Raw genomic sequence first — 20835 nt, 5'->3', positions numbered from 1 at the left:
AAAGTATTACACCCAATTACGTTCACACGGCAAGTATGACTCCCCCAGTATGTTAAGATAGAAAGAATTACTTTAAGAATATGTTAAGATGAAACGTATTACTCCCCAAATATGTTCGGATAGAACATATTACTGCCCAATATGTTCATACGCAACGTGTAAAACTTCTCCCCCAATATGTTCAGGGGGAAGTATTTAATTACTTGTCCGGGATGTTCAGACAGAAAGTATGAAATTACTTTCCCAAAATGTTGAGAATGACATTTGTAGCACCACAGTGTGTTCAGACGGAAATTGTTACTACCCCAGTATGTTCAGATGGAACCCACCTAACACATAACATTTTCACAACATTTTTAGTTTAGGTTTCATTGTAGTTGTTTAAAAACATTTTCGTCAAAACATTTTATTAACGTTTTAGAAATGTTTTACAACTATTCAAAATGTTATTGAAATGTTTTCAAAATGTTATTCAAGAACATCATGCTATAACATAGCCGAAACTATTTCATAACATGTTATTACAATGTTTTGAACACGTTGCAGAAATGTTATGCCAGAAACTATTTCATGAAATGTCATTGTCAAAAAGAGTGAATCAAGTATATGAACTTTATTTGGTCCAACATGTACTGAACAGAGCTCTAAATCAAGTTCAATATAATTCAACACGTCCACTTAATTCTGGAAACCCATTTGTCCAGAAACTCTCCATGGTGTGGCCCTAATCTGGGTGACAAAATGGCTTGGTTGATAGTGAGTCTTGGTTCCTCGAGTTCATTGGACATTTTCCACTGCCAGTCACTGGTTTGCCTCGCCCAGGTTCCATTATTTACGGGACAACTTGGAGTGTAATGTGGTAAAAATATGTTAGATTATTTCTTAATTATAGAACTTGCTTTATAGGTTACTAATCTGTAGGCTGATGTACATGTATACTTTTCTGACATTATTCATGTGGATATTAAATGTGCACTAACATGTTTCCCTAATAATGTTATGGACTTATATAATATATTTCATCTTTGGATTGACAATATAATGCTTATTAAATATAAGTTCAAGTTATAACTTTGTTGTTATGTGAAACATTGTGGTTTTCGCTGCAGCCAGGGGAACAAGGAGACAACAGCATTCCAGGAGATACACACGGAAATGTTGGATGTAGTGAGGAATACATCAAATACACAAGGGTCTGTGAATGATGCAGAAACTGTTGTTAAATACCATGAGCTGCTAGATCGAGTATCCGGTTATTTATGAAGCGACAAATTTTGATCTATTTTTTTCTATCCATGAACCTAACAACAATTTCAGGTTCGTGTAAATAGTTTTTGTATAAAAATGACCTCACGAGAATGGCATTACTGTTAGTGTGTATGTCAAACTTCCATCTTCTTGGAATCAAGTTTTATATAACAAATTTTGTCCCAGCTCTGAAGCAGTATGGATGGTCTAGTGACTGGTCATGTCTGTACCAGGCGATGAGGACGGTGCCTGTGTCCCTGCTGGTGATGTCGAGATTGATGTTGGCACGGTGGGCCATGGGTACGTCAGCCTGTCTTTGACAGAAAATAAAAACATAGATGAGAGTTACCCAGTATGTATTGAACAGTGATAAAGGCGGAGATGAAGTTTTAGATATGTCATTTTATACTCTTGTGGGACTTGTGTCATTTAAACAACAAATGTCATCTATAAATGCTTTCATAGATGTGGACAATCTATATGTTTACAGTGACTGTTATACCTCGTTATAGAACGTGCTGCATACGTTTCTGTTGGGAAGAAAGTCCCGGGTTATGTTTTAAGGGAACATCTATGTAATAGACTGGGGATTTATGTTTGAGAAAGAATATATTTTCAGTCAGAGCTTCAAGACAAACGATGCTTTTTGGGACCCGACAAGACATTATTATCATAACATCCAGCTTGTCCACTAAACAGGAATATATCACATAACTGGACCTAACCTAACTAGACTATCCTACCACCTCAAATTCGTATTTGAAATGGGTTTTTTTACTGACACACATTATACTCGTAGAATTACAAAATTACAAACGAGTTTCATAATTGCCTGGTGTTAGTGTCTATTCAGTGCTGGGTGGTATTTAATGTTACCTAAATCAAACTTCATGTACATATGTTGTGTAGAATAATACATATATGTGATCGACCTTCAAATGCACATATAATGGCAGCATTCTACATACCTGTAGTGATTGGCTACAGACGGTATTGGTATGATTAATACACATACCTGGTGTGACGATATCCGGATTCGGATTCCCTGGGTGTGGCTCCACCCTGACAATTTTCTCAAGGCAGGCCCTCACGCAGACAACAATTAACATTACAAATCCTCCAATTAAGAGAACCAACACTAAGACGCCGATTATTGACAACTGAATAAGCCTTCCGTAATCCATGGCACTCTACTGGACGAGGACCTACAAGGAAATAACGTAAACTGACGTCCAAAAGAAACAATACAAATAATTGAAGAAACTACTGAAGAAAGGCCAGGACATGTTGCCTGTTCAAAATATATACATTAATGAGATGAACATTTAAGAATTGACCTTCACTTTGTGTGAGTTCATTGGAGCATGAACCTTCATAGAGTGAGGGCCAAACTGTATGAACGTCGGAGCTTGCAGTCAATCATGCAGTCAAGCTCTCTTACGTTTCTTAATGTATACTGAAATGCTGAGACCAAGATTAAAGGTTCTAAATGATCAGAAATAATGTTTATGTATGTTTTCGTGCTAGGAAATTCCCAGGGGTTTCCCAGGGAATGTGGAAGTAGTCCGTCAGCGTTTACGTCATTTCAAGAACACGGTCTTGTGAAAAACGTATGAACGTCAAATTGTGTCGTTCATACACTAATGAACGTCAATTTCGCGGTCATGTGGCCGACCTCTCGTCCAATGGAAAAGCCGTATATCGTGTAAACGTCAAATTAAAAAAATATAACCAAATGTGCATCAATGCACGCCACAATATGTTGCCGCACCGATGACGTCAAGAGCCGGATGACATTAGCTGGAATATGTTGCCATTCGAAAAAAAGAGATTGCTCAATGTCCTGACAGTTGACTGTGGTTCCGATCGCCTTCTGAGTTGCCTTATAGGTGATGCCACAAATGTTCGATGGCGTTGATGTCAGGAGAACATGAGGGCCGTGACAAAACAGGACTTCATGTTGTTGTAGTCCTGTGTCAGCCTTGCGGTACTGGGTCAAGGGTTGTCACGCTGGAAGAGTATACCATGTGGCTGTCGGTGGAGACATGACAGAAGACGGGTTGCAGAACTTATCTCAATACCTGCGTGCATAAAGGTTGCCTCGATTGATAACCAACCTTGTTTATAAGTCCCTACAGATTCCTCCACAGACCATGGTTGGTTGGTTGGTTGGTTTGTTGTTTAACGCCGCACTCAGTAATATTACAGCTATATGACGGCGGTCTGTAAATAATCGAGTCTGGACCAGACAATCCAGTGATTTACATCGTGAACATCGATCCATGCAATTGGGATCGATGACATGCATCAACCAAGTCAGCGAGCCTGACCACCCGCCTTTTACGACAAGCATAGTCACCTTTTACGGCAAGCATGGGTTGCTGAAGACCCCGGAATCTTCACGGGTCTCCACAGACCATGACACCACCTCCTCCATACACTTGGACTTCACATGGACGCCTGTAAACACGTTGCTGACCATGAGCTCTAAACAGGCAAAACTTGTTCTCATCACAGAATAAAACTCGTTCCCAGATCGGCACTTGCCTGTTGTATTTAGACGAGGAGGGTGGTTATCTGTTCATGAGAAATGGTTCTATGAAGGCAAACGTATTTCAACCGCCAACTCCTATAGATATCTTGGGTTTGTATTCTCATATACATCAAAGATGAACCAATGTGTTTCAGATCTAGCATCAAGGGGTAAACGAGCTTTAATGGAAATATTTCGCAATCTACGGAAGATTGGTTTTGTTGACACTTCAGTTTTCTTTAAAATATTTGATACTCAGATTCAACCTATTCTTTTATATGGTGCGGAAATATGGGGCGTAGACAGATTTGAAAAAATAGAACAAGTGCATATTATAGCTTGTAAGAAGTTTCTTAACGTTGGATTGCAAACCCCAAATGCTGTTGTGTATGGGGAATGCGGTCGGTACCCACTACATGTAAATGCTATGTGTCGTTCTGTAAAGTATTGGCTAAAACTGATTGAAATGGACGAAGATAGGATACCAAGAAAATCTTATAATATGCTTGTATATAACGACAAGTGTGGTCGTCATAACTATGCTTCTTCTATTCGTTCCATATTATTTTCTCACGGATTCGGAGTAGTTTGGCTCAGTCAAGCTGTTGGCGACAAACCATCATTCATGAATAGTTTTAAAAACGTTTTGATAAATATGTTCTACCAATCATGGAATAGTACTATCAAGGCTAGTTCTAGGTACATTCTGTATAAAGAATTTAAAAGTCTCCTGGAACCAGAAAAATACCTTTCCATTATTACTGAAATAAAATATCGAAATGTTTTGATAAGGCTTAGAGCCGGGCTACTAAGACTTAAGGTAAACGAAGGTAGATGGGCTGATATTGACTTACGTTTACGACTCTGCCCCATATGTGAAACAAGTATAGAGAATGAATATCATGTTACTTTAGAATGTGAATATTACAACGATATTAGACATCTGTATTTACCAACAACATTTTGCCATAATCCAAATATGCATAAATTTAAAACGCTACTGTCATCTTCGTGTAAACAATTACTTGGAAAACTATGTAAATACCTGTATTACAGCTATGAAAGAAGACGTAATTATGAAAAGCCTGTAAACCTGTAAATTTGTACCTGACATTACCTTTTTTCATGTACCACACTATTCCAAATGTATGTATTGTATATGGGCCAGTGGCCTTGGTACAAATAAAGACTTCTTCTTCTTCTTCTTCTACTCGCCCCTTTCCGTAACCTGCAAGAAGACTCGTCCCTCTATCGATGAATGTTATGTGCGAAAATACGACAAACCCATCAGAATGCGTGTATGATTTCAAGTTCTTTCTTCGTCAATGAATCCCTCAGTAATAATTTTTGATTTACATATGTTTTGCATCTAAAAATATACCCAAGACACAGTAAAATGTGTTCAATCATACTGTATAATTCCGCAAGTCCCGGTATGTTTTAAATTGCATCTGAAATGTATGTAATATATGGGGAAATATATGTAAAGCATTACGCAACGAGTTCACAATTGTTTTAGGTATGCCCGTTTGCGCTAAGATGGAACCCGGTCGCAAAAATGATCATGAGAGGGGCACGAGTCGCTTTTCGGCTTGTCCCAGAATAACATGAACGAGAATCTGAAATATTATGTACTGTTTATATTTAGACTGGTTATTGGTAGTTTTTGAGCTGTTAAAATGGCATTTGCTTATGCTGTGTAAATGGAGCTGTTATCTGGTAAACATGAGGTTATAGTTCTGGATCCAATGACAGTGGTACTAGCAACTGCATGACGATGGAGCCGTAATCAAGTTTATGACCTGTACAAGTGCAAGAGGGTTGTCTGATCCCCTCCCCACTTTGAATGTGACACGACTTTCAACAAATCGCGTGCCTTCAGACATTTGGCTTTTAAAGTATTTAATATACAGTGAGAAAGTTAAGTGGCTATCAAACATAAGCCCCAAACCCTCCTTTACAACTTTGACAGGGGTGCCATTCAAGATGAGTTCGGGATCCACATGTGGCCTACATTTTCTGCGGAAATGTATACAATAAATGTTTGATTTAGAAAATTTAAACCTATTTTCAAGGGACCACATGTGAATTTTATTGAGACAGATTTGCAACTGCCCCTCTATGGTACGCACATTTCTACCACAAAATGATATATCAATTTCAGCCCAGAAAAGTGATCCGTGTACTGAATCACTAAAAACCTTTGAAAGACTATTTACATTAATACTTGATAATGTGTGAAAAAGGTTTGACGATGAAGATTGTTTTGCAATGTCAGATTTATCAATTAGTAATTTGTTACCTTCTTTAAGATGATGTACAGACAATTTGGAACTTTTGCCTTTTATTTTTTGTACCATGTTCCCCACCTTGGCCATGGGGGTGCGTGATTTAAAATGGGAGACATAGTTCCTTCAATATTGGGAATTATCTTTTATAAGCATGTCGTGCCTCTTTACAAGTAACTTTAAATAATTCAAATTATGAACAGTATGATGTTTCTGGAATATTTTTCGACTTTCTTACTTGTTTGCATTCAATACTAAACCACGGTTTATGAATGTGAGGACTTAGTTGACTCGAAAACAACTGGATAGGATCTGGTGCATTTCTTAAATTGTCAGGTTTCAAATTTTAAGCACATAATAAAAGGACCAGCTGGCCTTAGTAAAACTCCACCATGATGATGGTTGGTCATCATCCGTTTTTACAGCTTTTAGGACAGCAGGGAAGTGATCATTTCCACATAGGTCATCATGCACAGACCTTGTAAATTAATTGTTAAGGTTTGAATCTGTGAGGGACAGATCAAGGGCAGAAGTTGTTCCAGTAGCATAATGTAAGTAGGAGCTTGAACCGTCATTAAATACACTTTAATTATTATCAGAAATAAAATCATCAATAACTTTCCCCTTATTGTTTGTATTTGGACTTCCCCATACATGGTTATGTCCATTTAAATCGCCCATGATGATACAGCACAACTAGAGCTCAAGATCTTTGTCAAAGAGCAGATGAAAGTTGGATATACAAAGAGGGCAACGCAAATTCAGTATGCATTGTCCGGTAACAGTTTGAAGATAAGTATTCAGTTGAAAATCGCTATGAATGACGTCCTGCCTGAATATAATCGTTGAGCCTTCAGTCGCTTTATCATTAAATGAAGTATGGCAGTTGTACTGGCTCAGGTCAAATGTGCCTGTATGTTTAAGGTGTCTCCTGAAGACAGATTGCTAACGGCTTATTTTCTTGTATTAATAAGTGTAACTCATTACAAGTTGTCCTTGGACTGAATACTGCAATGCCACTGAATTATATAATTGGTGTTACTCGTTAAGGTGGAATAATGGGGATAGATTCCTGACTTTCTTTTTAGGAATGTGGCTACTTGTACGATCAGAAGTGCTCATTTGAGGGGGCATTTCCATATCTATATACGAGCGACCCATACTTGTAGAGTTGCACGGGTTCTTGGAATGCCTTTGACAGTAAATCAGTTTAAATTTTCTTTTCGAAAATGTAAACATTACTGGATGCAAAGTTTAAGGAGTTGTTTCTGTTGATGGTGATGTGGATTTGGCTGTGGCTGCTGGGGTTGGAGCTGTGACTATGCTTATATCATGTTGGTTAGCAACAATTTCAGAAACTTGTTGGTGTGTCTCCTACTGCCCATAACAGTCGTTTCTCTTTAATCTGCAGATGCATAAGAATGCCCTGTTGTGTTTGCAGACGCGACTAAGTTAGCTTGAATCATGGCGTCGGTGCAGCTGATATTTTGCTCACATTTAATTTCTTGTACAATGGACTGGCACTTCAATCAAGTCAGTTGCAGATGTCATATGATAACCATGGAAGTTGAATCAGGTCAGAGGCTTCGTACAAGTATTTCCACCAAAATCAATTTCACCACATTTGAAGCAAGTAGCTTTACCTCTGCCAGAAGTCTGCCCATGTCCAAACGCTGACATGTACAACAGCGTGTTGGCCGTGGGATGTAGAGGTGCATGACGAAACAACCAACATTAATTGAACGTGGTAGAGCTGTTGTATCAAAAGTCAAAATATATGTGGAAACACAGATCCATTTTTGCGATATATATGTGAATCGTTTTGCTTCAGTGACACCTTGACTCCGAAGTTCTGATACAATTTCGTCGATGGTTTCTTCAGCAAGACTGCGGTCACGGTCTCAGATTATGCCCTTGCTTATACTAGGGACACGGGTGGCCCAGTCGTCTAAGGGGCCGCGATTCGCTGTGCAGAGTTACGTCCCTTGGGCACGCCAGAAACCTATGATTGTGGGTTCGAATCCCCGTTCGCCCCGATTATGTTTCTAGGTTTGTCAGCACCATACCAGTGCTCGTGGGTTTCACCGAAGTGGTAAACGTCTGAATCCTGCATCACTTCGGGCTTTCCTCCAACATGAAGCTGACACGCCGTGAATACTGTTAAAAGCGGCGTTAAACCCAACTCACTCGCGCACCTTGCTTATAGAAAGGGTCTTGTGAGAAGAACATCTAACATCTATATCATCAAACTTATTTCTTGCCATTAAATTGATGACTGGTGTTCACCTGGTACATACAATCAATAGAGCTCCAGATCTTAGCATCCTTTAACTCACCAGCTTTACCCTTTTACCAAAGCAAATTGTGAATACGAAGCTACTGTACGGTTAAACTTATATATTCAGCTTCCATGACAAGAAGCCGAGGTCAATTATCTCTCTCGAAATACAATAACATGGACACTATTGTCAAATGAATCGAGTCCAGAATCAGATTCCGAGAGTTGCCGTTTTGTTTTGTTTTATTATTTGCCACTATGATTGTATTTATTGTGGTTCAACATTACTAGGACAATAACAGCGTGATTGGGATCTACAGACGCTGTGGTATAATGGCGACATGATAAGGAACTACACAAGAACAGATGATGTAATGAAGACATGATTAGTAGTAACACAGGAAGAAGTGACGCGACTAGAAGGTACACGAGACGGTGTGATAAGTGAGAATAAGACTAGGAGCTGGCAGGTATCCTAGACGTGATGCAAAATGCGAGGGCCAAGATATAAACAGTGTAACTAATTATATATTGTTATTCTGTGCACATGTATGCCTTACCTCCTGTGCCTTACCGAAAGGCTCGAAGGGCTCCATGTCCAGTGGCATTACTGTACAATGAGAGCCGTGAAGATCCGGCGTAGAATAGCTCTTCACCAACCAATGCTTGCCGTAAAAGGCGACTATGCTTATCGTAAGAGGTGACTAACGAGATCGGGTGGTCAGGCTCGCTGACTTGGTTGATGCATGTCATGGGTCCCAATTGCGTGGATCGATGCTCATAATGCCAATCACTGGATTGTTTGGTCCAGACTCGATCATTTACAGACCGCCGTCCTATAGCTGGAGTATTGCTGAGTGCGGCAAACAAACAAACAAACAAACAATACTGTACAATGAACCGCAGCACCAGTGAGCACAGTGATAGGCAGTCTGATGCTACTGTCGTACAGGTCGTCCTGTTTACAGAGCTGATGAAATACAGTTATGTATCTACAGAGGTTATAATCATGTACTTCTGACTGAAGTCGTAAAATGTTATCACTGTGATGACACGAACTGGCGCTGTGATAATGATACTCGGAATTCTATTGGTATTCTTACTGGTGTGTGAAGCATCTGTTCCAAACATGATGACAACCAAACACAATACAATTGTTTCTAATTGTATACAATCATGCTAAATAATCACAAGTAACTTATTTGAATAATGATCACAGTAAAATTGCATTTACTTCTGATTTCAAGTTTACTCAGATGTGTAATGTTGTTCGCTCACCTTTTATCCAATGCAATGCTACAATCAGTAAGATGAATTTTCTCTCTCCACTGTCGAGTCTAAAACGTCCAGCACAGAAAATGGTGAGTCATTTCTGTATATTTGTTGTAACAACCATACCTAGAATGCAGTGTACATGAACCAATTGTGGACCACCAGGAAGTATATACATTTGTGTACACAGCGTTTTTTTGGAGATCACATGTCACTTCGTTGTAGTTATCAACACATTGAGTTTAATCTCATATGAGTTATTACATTTGCACGCTACATGGACAATATGAAAAGGAATAAAATCCAAGTTAGGATTGTGTCTGGGACATATAACACATTGCTCATAAGTTATGGGCCAGCCCTCTACTTCAGAATCGATTAAATAGGCAACCGCCGGATTACTATTTGAAAAACACACTATGCATACCCGTCACACGAACTGTATACTACACTACCGTGTGACCATTTATCACTACTCGTACAAGGACCTATAGCGACCGCTTCTGTGGTCTAGTGGAGCGTCTGCCGGGAGAGCAGATCAATAGTTGTGACTTGTTTTAGGTTTGCAAATGTGACAGGAACAGTCACTAATATTGATCTCGTATCAAGAGAGGAAAACTGATCAACTACTACTTCGCTCATATAATGATTTATTTGCTTCAGACAAATGCCCATTTATTTTCAGGCCCATGGTGTAATAACCCATCAACAATTGTTAAGAAGCTCAACAAATATCACACCGTCATTGCTTCTGGTTTGTGAGGATCAACATAAAATGTGGGGAAAATGATAGAGGGGAGATAACTCTTCACATTACCTTGTGCTACTGTACAATTACACGTTAAACTAAGTTGAGGCGCTGAAGGTGTAAGAGTGAGTGAGGGAGTATGGTTTTACGCCGCTTTTAGCAATATTCCAGCAATATCACGGCGGGGGACACCAGAAATGGGCTTCACGCATTGTACCAATGTCATGAATCGAACCCGGGTCTTCCGCGTGACGAGCGAACGCTTTCACCACTAGGCTACCCGACCGCCCAGATGTAAGAGACAGTATGATGACATCAATCTTGACGCCATGATATGTCCCATTTAATTTTATGAATCTGAAATCTGAGTAACCATTTATTGCATAAGGTTTTTTATTAATTTTTTAAAGAAAATATTACATTAATGTCTCTGCCAAAATTGACTTGTATCCCTGGTAACATCACCTAAATGACAATAATACACACAATACAAGTGTTCACATGTTGAGAGGTAATCATCACGTGCACTGTGTTATAAGAAGATTCAGATGTACCAACTTTTGACGAGCACCAGTAAGGAGATCATTTAATTCCAAATCAACGGTGGTATTCGAAAGGGGGTGTACCTATGTTCCAAAAAGAGTCAAGGGGGAAGAATACATACCTTATGGTATTCTGCCGGATTCTGCACCCATCAACCTTTCATTATCCTGATATTTTTACATGTAGCTGGCAGCCACGCGTACGTGCTTGATATATTTACATGTTACAGCACTACTCTCAACCCTGATATTGTTTGGTCCGGAACTTTGCTTGGTTCCTTGACGTCTAGACATCTCTTCTGCGTTCACCATTATATGTAAGCCAATCTTCCATTTATATAATGTTACATGAGTCCAATAACTACTTGGAAGAATGAAGATAAGGATAATCATGAAAATAAGGAACTACTTCGATTCTAAATAATAGTGTTATAACTACTGAAAAAACTTTTAATGATCACTCGCTGAAATCACATTTTGTTGGGTTTTTTTCTATTTGACATTGATCTGTGAAAAGCTGTGCACAGTTGCGTCCCTTGGGCAGGCGCGAAACCTATGATTGTGGGTTCGAATCCCGGTTCGAGCCGATTATATTTCTAGGTTTGTCAGCACCATACCCGTGCTCGTGGGTTTCACTAAAGTGGTAAACGTCCTACACCTGCATCACTTCGGACTTTCCTCCCACAGTAAGTTGACCCGCCGCGATATAACTGGAATATTGATCAAGGCAGCGTCAAACCCATCTCACTCACTCACTCACTCACTCATTCACTCACTCACTCATATGCATGTATTTTCTGGTTTCTGTGATTATAAGTGTATTTCTTGTTTAACACCGTACTCAGCAATAATACGCCTGTCGTACCTATAGGAATCACGTAATCAACCAAGACGCCTACCCCGATCACCAGGTTCGTTAAGTCCCATTGGAACTGGATTCTCTAGGGGCGGTGCGTACGTGCACGCGTATACTGGGTATGCAAGTTGATGCGTTGGCCACATGTTGGTGGATGCCATAAGCAATAAAAATACACTCATATAGTTGGAATAGGATATGACACTTTGTTTATTAAGGTATTCCCTGTTTAACGGACAGTGTTGAAAATCATATAACTCAATATTTTATTATTATCAACATCCTTCCCTGGATTTATTTCTAAAGTTTCATCAACATTCAACGTTCAATTAACCTGTTTCATTAAATTGTATACACATACCCCGTTTTGTAAATCGCCATTTTTGTTTACGATAAGGGGCATAACTCTTACTCGGTATTACGTTACCCGAACATTGCCGATGTACGAAACATCGGCATATGTCGTAGCTTTCATCAGAAGTGTCTCATTATACCGGAAATACTTAATACAGGATAAGAGAACAGTAATGTAACAATATTAATAATATAGATATACGTATTAGAGAGCGTACATCTATATGTTGTTTAATATGTCTGCTAATTTAAGCTCTTGAATAAACACATTTCCATCACATTACAGTCAATCGTTCATAGTCACAATCTGATACCTGCAATATATCTATGAGGCGGCAGGCTGATTCATCGTTTTGCGACATTCATATCCTGTACTATTTTCGACTGAGGTCAAAGGTTTCGAAGGACAAAGATAGCCATGGTTTATGAAAGTAAAAATAGTTCGGGAAAGCCACACATTAGTTTCGGCCTGCTGGCCACTTGGAGTGTACAATGCGAGAAATAACGATTTACTGCTCGGGTCGTCATCTTTTTGTTTAAGAAGGCAACATAGTTTTCGGATATTTGATAACAAGGTCAGTATTTTTCTTTGTTTGCTAAACAACTACCTCTGGCGAAACAACGACACCTACCAACTGTCTATTCATGGATAATGCATGGTTCATGTTAGCTGCGAAACAATATGTTTCTTCTGCTCTCGTTTCTATCCGACATTTACTAGTCGCTAATGCATAGCTGTTTTAACGTTTTGAAGAAGTGATTCGTAGCTATTTTTAGCAGTGTTAGACTATGAACTCACACATCCCTGAGTACCGGACAAAACGTGTAAGATTAATGCAAAGTTCTAATTCATTCATTTTACTTGCATTTGTTTCCCTTAAACCCAATTCAAAATATTATGATGAAGATTATGCCTTGTCATATTCATTCAATATCAACCTTTTTGGTGCTAAGGGGGGGGGGGGGGCGGTCGGGTAGCCTAGTGGTTAAAGCGTTCGCTCGTCACGCCAAGGAACCGGGTTCGATTCCCGACATGGGTACAATGTGTGAAGCCCATTTCTGGTGTCCCCCGCCGTGATATTGCTGGAATATTGCTAAAAGCGGCGTAAAACCGTACTCACTCACTTTGGCGCTAAGAGCGAACAAGCTGTTGAAATATGAATCGTTTTTCGCCAGACACTTAGCGCCACGACGTTATGTCCTACGTCGCCTCTTAAATATGTGGCCGTTTCAGAATGACTTCATGTCGAAAAACAACCTCCTAAAAAACGATGGGTTCTAAAGGGGAACCTTAAACGAACTAGGCGATCTAGGCCAAGTCAAGTATTTGTCGCCTTTTCTCAAAGACATCACTGCAATTGTCATATCACATGATGTTATCATTTACCAAACAAACATGCCAAGCGATTCCTTTTACTTCGACGTGTGTAATAGACTATCATGAAACTTCAACAGGTTTGTCATACCTATCATTATATACCTTATTTCATGAATTTTTAGCACTTGACTCTTCCGGGATGAAATTTGAATCAAATCCGTTGAGGTTACATCGAATAAGGACGTCTTAATCATGACCACACTGTGATCTTTCAAAGCGTTTTTTTTAACGACGGGCGTACGGTGCCTTTGTTCTTAACTAGGCTCTCGTTGGCCTTGTTCAGTTCACTGTGATAGAATCAACTAATCTGTCTTCATTTAAAATGTGTTTAGACCTGTGAGGATCTGGGGTAGAATAGGTCTTCAGCAACCCATACTTGCCGTAAATGGCGACTATGCTTGTTGTAAAAGGAGACTAACGGGATCGGGTGGTCAGGCTCGCTGACTTGGTTGATGCATGTCATTGATCCCAATTGCGTGGATCGATGTTCATGATGTAAATCACTGGATTGTCTGGTCCAGACTCGATTATTTACAGACCGCCGTCATATAGCTGTAATATGGCTGAGTGCGGAGTTAAACAACAAACAAACAGACAAACATGAAGTTTGTTTACGTAGAACCTTCTTACCAGCTGCAATAACACTAACATGAGTATGAAACACCAACCAGAGTCTGACATGTGTGGGATAGCTGAACAGGCATGACTAGAACGAATATTGTTTCAGTTTCACTTTCTGTGAAGTGGAGCAGCAGGTGTCAGCTATTGAGGGTGGTCCCCAACCATCCTAACCACATTTTCTCGTGTGGTAATCACGGGAGGTATCCATGTATAACCCCACTTGATGGGGAAAAACGATTAGCAATGTAAAATAGTCTGTGGGGACAAATACATCCCGATAGTTTCGTGTCGGAACACACACGTAAACACCTAACCTGCTAAGGGGTAGTTGTAAAAAAGTAGCATTTTCTTCATACGCAATCATTTTTTTGAATTAACCATAGTGATGGAGCATCAATTCTAACCACATGTGACAATGTGGTTATGCTGGTTTGGGTATTGTAGTGTTTTACATTGCACTTTAACATGGTGATTATGTATGAAGGAGTTATCTCCCTTGGATCAGAAAACTAAGAGCATGGCCGAAGTATTGCCTCTCTCTGTTCAACCGAACAGATATCGACGTGCATCCACGTACAAATATAAAGTTAGCGCCTACCGGCTTGCTAAACATCACAGGTATCTCAAAAACTATCCAGTCTTAAGGCCTCTGCTGCTCCACCTGTATATATCTGACTTACGTGGAAGTTATAGTCACCGCGTGTCATGTCATGTGATCACATCAATTGTTGATCCTGCCTTTATTCATATCCACAGATTCCAGTATGGGATGTACCGCTACAACGCTGCTCTTGTCGTTCTGTGCGACGACCTGTTTCTGTGTATTGACGTCCAGTGACGGGATCAGTGTCCTACCTAGCAGATCCGACTCAAGCACAAAGGGGAAAGATTGGTCATTCTGCTATCTGACCATCTGCATGTGTTCGGGGCCGCTGGCCAACTGTCAGTTTGGTCATTTGACGTACATTCCTACATTTTGGGACAACATTACCCAACTGAACTTCACAGATAATAACTTGCATTGGATCTCGAATGATACGTTCGCCAACATTACCCATTTAAACCTGCATTTCCTGTCTCTTGCTTGGAACAAAATACAGAACATTTCTGATGATGCTTTAGCTGAACTCCGTGAGCTCAAACACCTGGATCTCACAGGAAATGATCTTCTTACTCCAATAGATCTGGCGACGGCTTTTCGAGGTCTTGATAATCTTCCTCTCGAAGGCCTGACGTTATCAGGTATGAAGCTAAAGCATGTGCCACTGAACATGTTTCATGGGATGAAGAATAACGTCCTTAAGTATCTTGTCCTGGAGAGAAACCATCTGGAGGAATATAACCAAGATGCGTTTTCATTCCTCGGGAATATACGTGCTCTAGAATTAGGGGGGAACAAGATTAGTTCGTTGAAGTGGGGCCACGCTCCATATTTGAGCATCCTGTCCCTTGATGGCAACGTAATAACAGAAGTCCCATCCTTTTGTGGCATTAACTCAAGTTTTTATCCCAAGTTACAGAAGCTGTATCTTGAGCACAACCTTTTGACTGAAACAAGACCACACATGTTCAAATGTTTACCACACATCAATATTTTAGGACTCAATGCTAATCCCATAGAAGGAATTGAAACTAACACCTTTTCAGAATTATCCAGACTCAAAACCATCTTTCTAAAAAATCTTAAAGGATCCAAAATGTACATCAAGAATCATGCGTTCAATAACAGCAACATCAAACGACTCACCATGGAGGGCAGTCATTTTACGTACAGTGACAATAACGTTGACGCAGACTCATTCAGTGACTCCACAGGCTTAAAGAGCCTTGACCTATCATTCAGTGATATGTACGGCGTAAATGAAAGTTTCTTCATGCGGCTGTTCAAGGATCTTCGTGGATTAGGAGGCCTAGCTTTGGGTGACTGTAAACTCGTGTCTGTTCCTGACGCTATTCCTCTGATGCTGCACAATCTGGTATATCTTAAACTATTCAACAACCGACTGACGTTCCTGCCCAAAGACATATTCAGAAACTTAACGAAGCTCACACATTTGTATGTTGATGGTAACAAAATACCAGAATTTGATGAGGATACCTTTCCCGAGAAGCTTAGGAATCGACTCAGAAATGTAAATCTGGCCAATAACCCTTTTTCTTGCACATGTTCCATTCGCTGGTTTCTCTCATGGGTACATCAGGACAAGAAAAAGTTTCTGCAATTTCCCTATTTCTACAAATGCAGTTCTCCAGCATATTAACTTCATAAATCGTTATCAGAAATTTCGTTCTCAGAACAATCTTGTTTGTTTGAGAGAACCGTTTATGTTGCTGTTCTCGGGGGAACCGTTCCTCTCATCATTGTCTTCGTGGTATGTGTACTGTTGTACAGATGGCGTTGGCAAATACGGTACTACATGTACTTGCTCCGACGTCACGATGACCGAATAGTCGACGAACAACATCTCACCTATGATGGCTATGTGGTGTACTCTACAGATGACACGCCATGGATCATAAAGGAGGTGCTTCCAAACTTGGAGGAGAAACATGGCCTTGCTCTTTGTGTACATGAGAGAGACTTTGACGTTGGAGGGGCGATCGTTGACAACATTGTGGAAAGTGTGGAGGAGAGCAGGAAGGTTCTCATTGTCCTGTCTAAAAACTCGATCCAGAGTAAATGGTGTCAGTTTTCCATCAATTATGCCCATAGAAAATCATTGGTAAACGGCCCAGAATCTCTGATTGTGATACTAAAAGAAGAGATCTCAAGTAGGTTTGTGTCAAGCAGTATCCGGCTGTTGCTGGATCCCCAGACGTACATCCTGTGGCCAGCAGACGATGAAGATGTAGACGCAAGGGTACTCTTCTGGGAGAGAGTAGCAGCTCGGATGAAGGGGGTAACTGGGAGAGAGTAGCAGCTTTGATGATGGGGGGAATGGGAGAGAGTAGCAGCTTTGATGAAGGGGGAAATGGGAGAGAGAAGCAGCTCAAATGAAGGGGAGAACTGTGTGAGAGTAGCCGCTCAGATGAAGGGGAGAAGTGGGAGAGAGTAGCCGCTCGTAGAAGGGGGAACTGGGAGAGTAGCAGCTCGGATGAAGGTGGAAACTGGGAGAGAGTAGCAGATCAGATGAAGGGGGAAGTGGGAGAGTGTAGCAGGTCGGATGAAGGGGAAAATGGGAGAGAGTAGCCGCTCAGATGAAGGGGAGAACTTGGAAAGAGCAGTTGCTCGGATGGAGGGAAGAAATAGGAGAGAGTAGCAGCTTCGATGAAGGGGGAAACTAGGAGAGAGTAGCAGCTTTAATTAAGCAGGGATGGGACAGAGTAGCAGCTTTGATGAAGGGGGAAATAGGAGAGAGTAGCGGCTAGGGTGAAGGGGGGAATAGGAGAGAGTAGCAGCTTTGATGAAGGGGAAAATAGGAGAGAGTGGCAGCATTGATGAAGGGAGGAATAGGAGAGAGTAGCAGCTTCGATGAAGGGGAAAATAGGAGAGAGTGGCAGCTTTGATGAAGGGGGGAATAGGAGAGAGTAGCAGCTTTGATGAAGGGGGGAATGGGAGAGAGTGGCAGCTTTGATGAAGGGGGGAATGGGAAGAGTAGCAGCTTTGATGAAGGGGGGAATAGGAGAGAGTAGCAACTTCGATGAAGGGGGGAGTGGGAGAGAGTAGCAACTTCGATGAAGGGGGGAATAGGAGAGAGTAGCAGCTCGGATGAAGGTGGAAACTGGGAGAGAGTAGCAGCTTTGATGAAGGGGGGAATAGGAGAGAGTAGCAGCTTTGATGAAGAGGGGGATGGGCGAGAGTAGCAGCTTTGATGAAGGGGGGAATAGGAGAGAGTAGCAGCTTTGATGAAGGGGGGAATGGGAGAGAGTGGCAGCTTTGATGAAGGGGGAATAGGAGGGAGTAGCAGCTTTGATGAAGGGGGGAGTGGGAGAGACTGGCAGCTTTGAAGAAGGGGGGAATAGGAGAGAGTAGCAGTTTTGATGAAGGGGGGAATGGGAGAGAGTGGCAGCTTTGATGAAGGGGGAAATAGGAGAGAGTAGCAGCTTTGATAAAGGGGGAATGAGAGAGAGTAGCAGCTTTGATGAAGGGGGGGATGGGAGAGAGTAGCAGCTTCGATTAGGGGGAATAGGAGAAAGTAGCAGCTTCGATTAGGGGGGGAACTTTGAGAGAGCAGCAGCTTTGATGAAACGGGGATGGGACAGAGTAGCAGCTTTGATGAAGGGGGAAATAGGAGAGAGTAGCGGCTCGGATGAAGGGGGGAATGGGAGAGAGTAGCAGCTTTGATGAAGGGGAATGGGAGAGGATAGCAGCTTCGATGAAGGGGGGAATGGGAGAGAGTAGCAGCTTCGATGAAGGGGGGAATAGGTGAGAGTATCAGCTGTGATGAAGGGGAACAGGAGAGAGTAGCAACTTCGATGAAGGGGGGTGGGGTGGGAGGGAGTAGTAGCTTCGATGAAGGGGGGAATTGGGGAGAGTAGCAATTTCGATGAAGAGGGGAATAGGAGAGAGTAGCAGCTTCGATAAAGGGGGAAAAGGAGAACGTAGCAGCTTCGATGAAGGGGGAATGGGAGAGAGTAGCAGCTTTGATGAAGGGGGGAATGGGAGAGAGTAGCAGCTTTGATGAAGGGGGAATGGGAGAACGTAGCAGCTTCGGTGAAGGGGGGAATGGGAGAGAGTAGCAGCTTTGATGAAGGGGGGAATGGGAGAGAGTAGCAGCTTTGATGAAGGGGGAATGGGAGAGAGTAGCAGCTTTGATGAAGGGGGGAATGGGAGAGAGTAGTAGCTTCGATAAAGGGGGGAATGGGAGAGAGTAGCAGCTCGGATGAAGGGGGAAATGGCTGGGCGAGAGTAGCAGCTCGGATGAAGGGAGGTACTTGGATAGTATCGGATAATATGAAGGGGGAAACATAAAATAATATAGAACGTTTGGATATCAGGGATGCCCACTTCGAAGTGTGTAATAAGTAAGAATTGCTTTTAGTTAAATAAATTGAGTTGATTCAGGTTTTCAGGTTTTGTGACAGCTTCACACATTACTCCTGCAGGTCGTTCACGTGAAAAGTAAACCCCTTAGCCACTAGACTGCACGACCAAACCTAAGAATATGTAGGAAAAATTCCTTTTTTATAGTTGGATTCAGTTAGTGTTTAAACGCAATAAGAACATATCCTGTCGGTTAACCATATTAGTGTACAAAATACAAATTGTTTTCTCTTTCATCATGTAAGTGGCGGGAATGTCAGAGTAACGTGCTCAACATTTGATTCCACAATATTTAATTGCAGTTCAATTAGTAGTTGTTCTAAAAGAAGACAACATAGCTAAAGGGATTGTGTTATTGCTATATCAAAATACGAGGAAAGTATTTTTCAGTTGTTTTCAATACATTACCCGAATTTGTCATTTCCATGTCCATAATAATTCAGTTGAGTTGTTGTTTAGTTCTGACCACACAGACTTATCTACATTCCTGAATGATTATGACACACTTGCTGTAAAAAATAAGCCTCGAAAATATTTTGCTTTCTCATCACTCAAAATGTCCTCACGTGTGCGAATATGTTGTCCTTTCACCTGTTTAGATGTATATTTGATATGAGATATTTACCTTACATTTTGGCTGCGCATGTTTTTGATACATGTTTAATTTGTTTTCGACGCCATGTGGCAAATATATTCCGATGTTAAGTTGTAACTCACTCACTGGTTTGATATATATGCACTTATGGTCTGTTTAATGTCCGTGTCCCTTCTCAGCTGCGAAGTCATTTTCCTGAAGAAAACCACTTACGTAAATATCTTTCAGAAGTTTAGATAAAACTTTTGGTTGGTGTGCTTTACGACTACCTCAGCAATGTTTCGAAAGAGAATATAACAAACTTTCGATACCAGGGCCCACTTGCACAAAGCGATCTTAGCGCTTAGATTGTCGTAAGCCTATGTTAAAGTATGGGAGTTATGATCATCTTAGCGCTAAGATCGCTTTATGCAAGTGGACCCAGGTCTGCTTATTTGGAAGTGAGGTATAGCGAAGTATGGTTTTGTTACAGTCTGGCAGTATTTTGGAGATATGACGGCCGGAATAATGAACAAATTCAATTAATGAACAAACGAAATAACGCGCTCACCAGCTTGATATTTGCATTTATGTTATGAAATCCTTATGCATTTCATTATGATCGAATGTTTGAATATTATGTTACATGATTTATATGTTTATTATCCTTGTGTCTCCTACTTTCCGAAGTCATTTACCTGTAACAACTTACATGTAAGTAAATATTTTTAGTTTAAGACAAAGGTTTGGTTTCCTTTAGGCCTCGCTCAGCATTATTCCGTATTTATGACAACGGCCTCTAAGTATTCCAGTGTATTCCAGACAAATTAGTGATTGAGATAAAAAACAATCAAATAGGTGTGTTTGTGTTCATTTGTTTGTGATTCATAAACACATGCTTTGATAAAGTCGGGATCGAACAACGAGAAATGTCTTATGATTGTGGAAATGTTTTGTCGCCTTTAGTAACAATAAACATGGTAACGAATGTAGTTTTTGTGTTGTTTTTAAATACGAGTATCTCGCGAGATTCAGTCAGGTCCAATCAACACTTATTCGTCATGCTGGTAAAGTGTTCGGTTTCCTCGCTGGTTATCAATGATGTCATCACAAAGGGACGTCAATCTCAGATCGACATAGATCAACGCGACCTCATTGG

General features: G+C 40.8%; 2 protein-coding genes and 1 long non-coding RNA gene across 3 annotated transcripts; 2 read left to right on the top strand and 1 right to left on the bottom strand.

Annotated features, from left to right (window-relative positions):
* Positions 1-598: 598 nt before the first annotated feature.
* On the bottom strand, positions 599-9730 carry LOC124128370. Its single transcript, XR_006860145.2, has 3 exons — positions 9626-9730; positions 2264-2453; positions 599-1562 (listed from the first exon to the last, which is right to left on the bottom strand). It is a non-coding gene; the product is annotated as an uncharacterized LOC124128370 (long non-coding RNA).
* A 2752-nt stretch (positions 9731-12482) lies between these two features.
* On the top strand, positions 12483-16533 carry LOC124120710 (toll-like receptor 3). Its single transcript, XM_046483590.2, has 2 exons — positions 12483-12694; positions 14875-16533. The coding sequence occupies exon 2, from the start codon at positions 14883-14885 to the stop codon at positions 16377-16379; it is 1497 nt and encodes a 498-aa protein (XP_046339546.2). The 5' UTR covers positions 12483-12694; positions 14875-14882; the 3' UTR covers positions 16380-16533.
* A 2-nt stretch (positions 16534-16535) lies between these two features.
* On the top strand, positions 16536-17036 carry LOC124120690 (toll-like receptor 1). The gene has a single exon (XM_048396722.1). The coding sequence runs from the start codon at positions 16536-16538 to the stop codon at positions 17034-17036; it is 501 nt and encodes a 166-aa protein (XP_048252679.1).
* Positions 17037-20835: the final 3799 nt, after the last annotated feature.

Source organism: Haliotis rufescens, unplaced genomic scaffold, assembly GCF_023055435.1.
Source record: "Haliotis rufescens isolate VD_foot unplaced genomic scaffold, xgHalRufe1.0.p SCAF_16, whole genome shotgun sequence".
Taxonomy (NCBI): Eukaryota; Metazoa; Mollusca; class Gastropoda; order Lepetellida; family Haliotidae; genus Haliotis; species Haliotis rufescens.
Note: the sequence above shows the minus strand (reverse complement) of the source record. Positions and strands in the feature narration are given on the sequence as shown.

Coding starts and splice junctions, on each gene's coding strand:
- LOC124120710 (XM_046483590.2), top strand. CDS start 14,883: ATGGGATGTACCGCTACAACGCTGCTCTTGTCGTTCTGTGCGACGACC.
- LOC124120690 (XM_048396722.1), top strand. CDS start 16,536: ATGTACTTGCTCCGACGTCACGATGACCGAATAGTCGACGAACAACAT.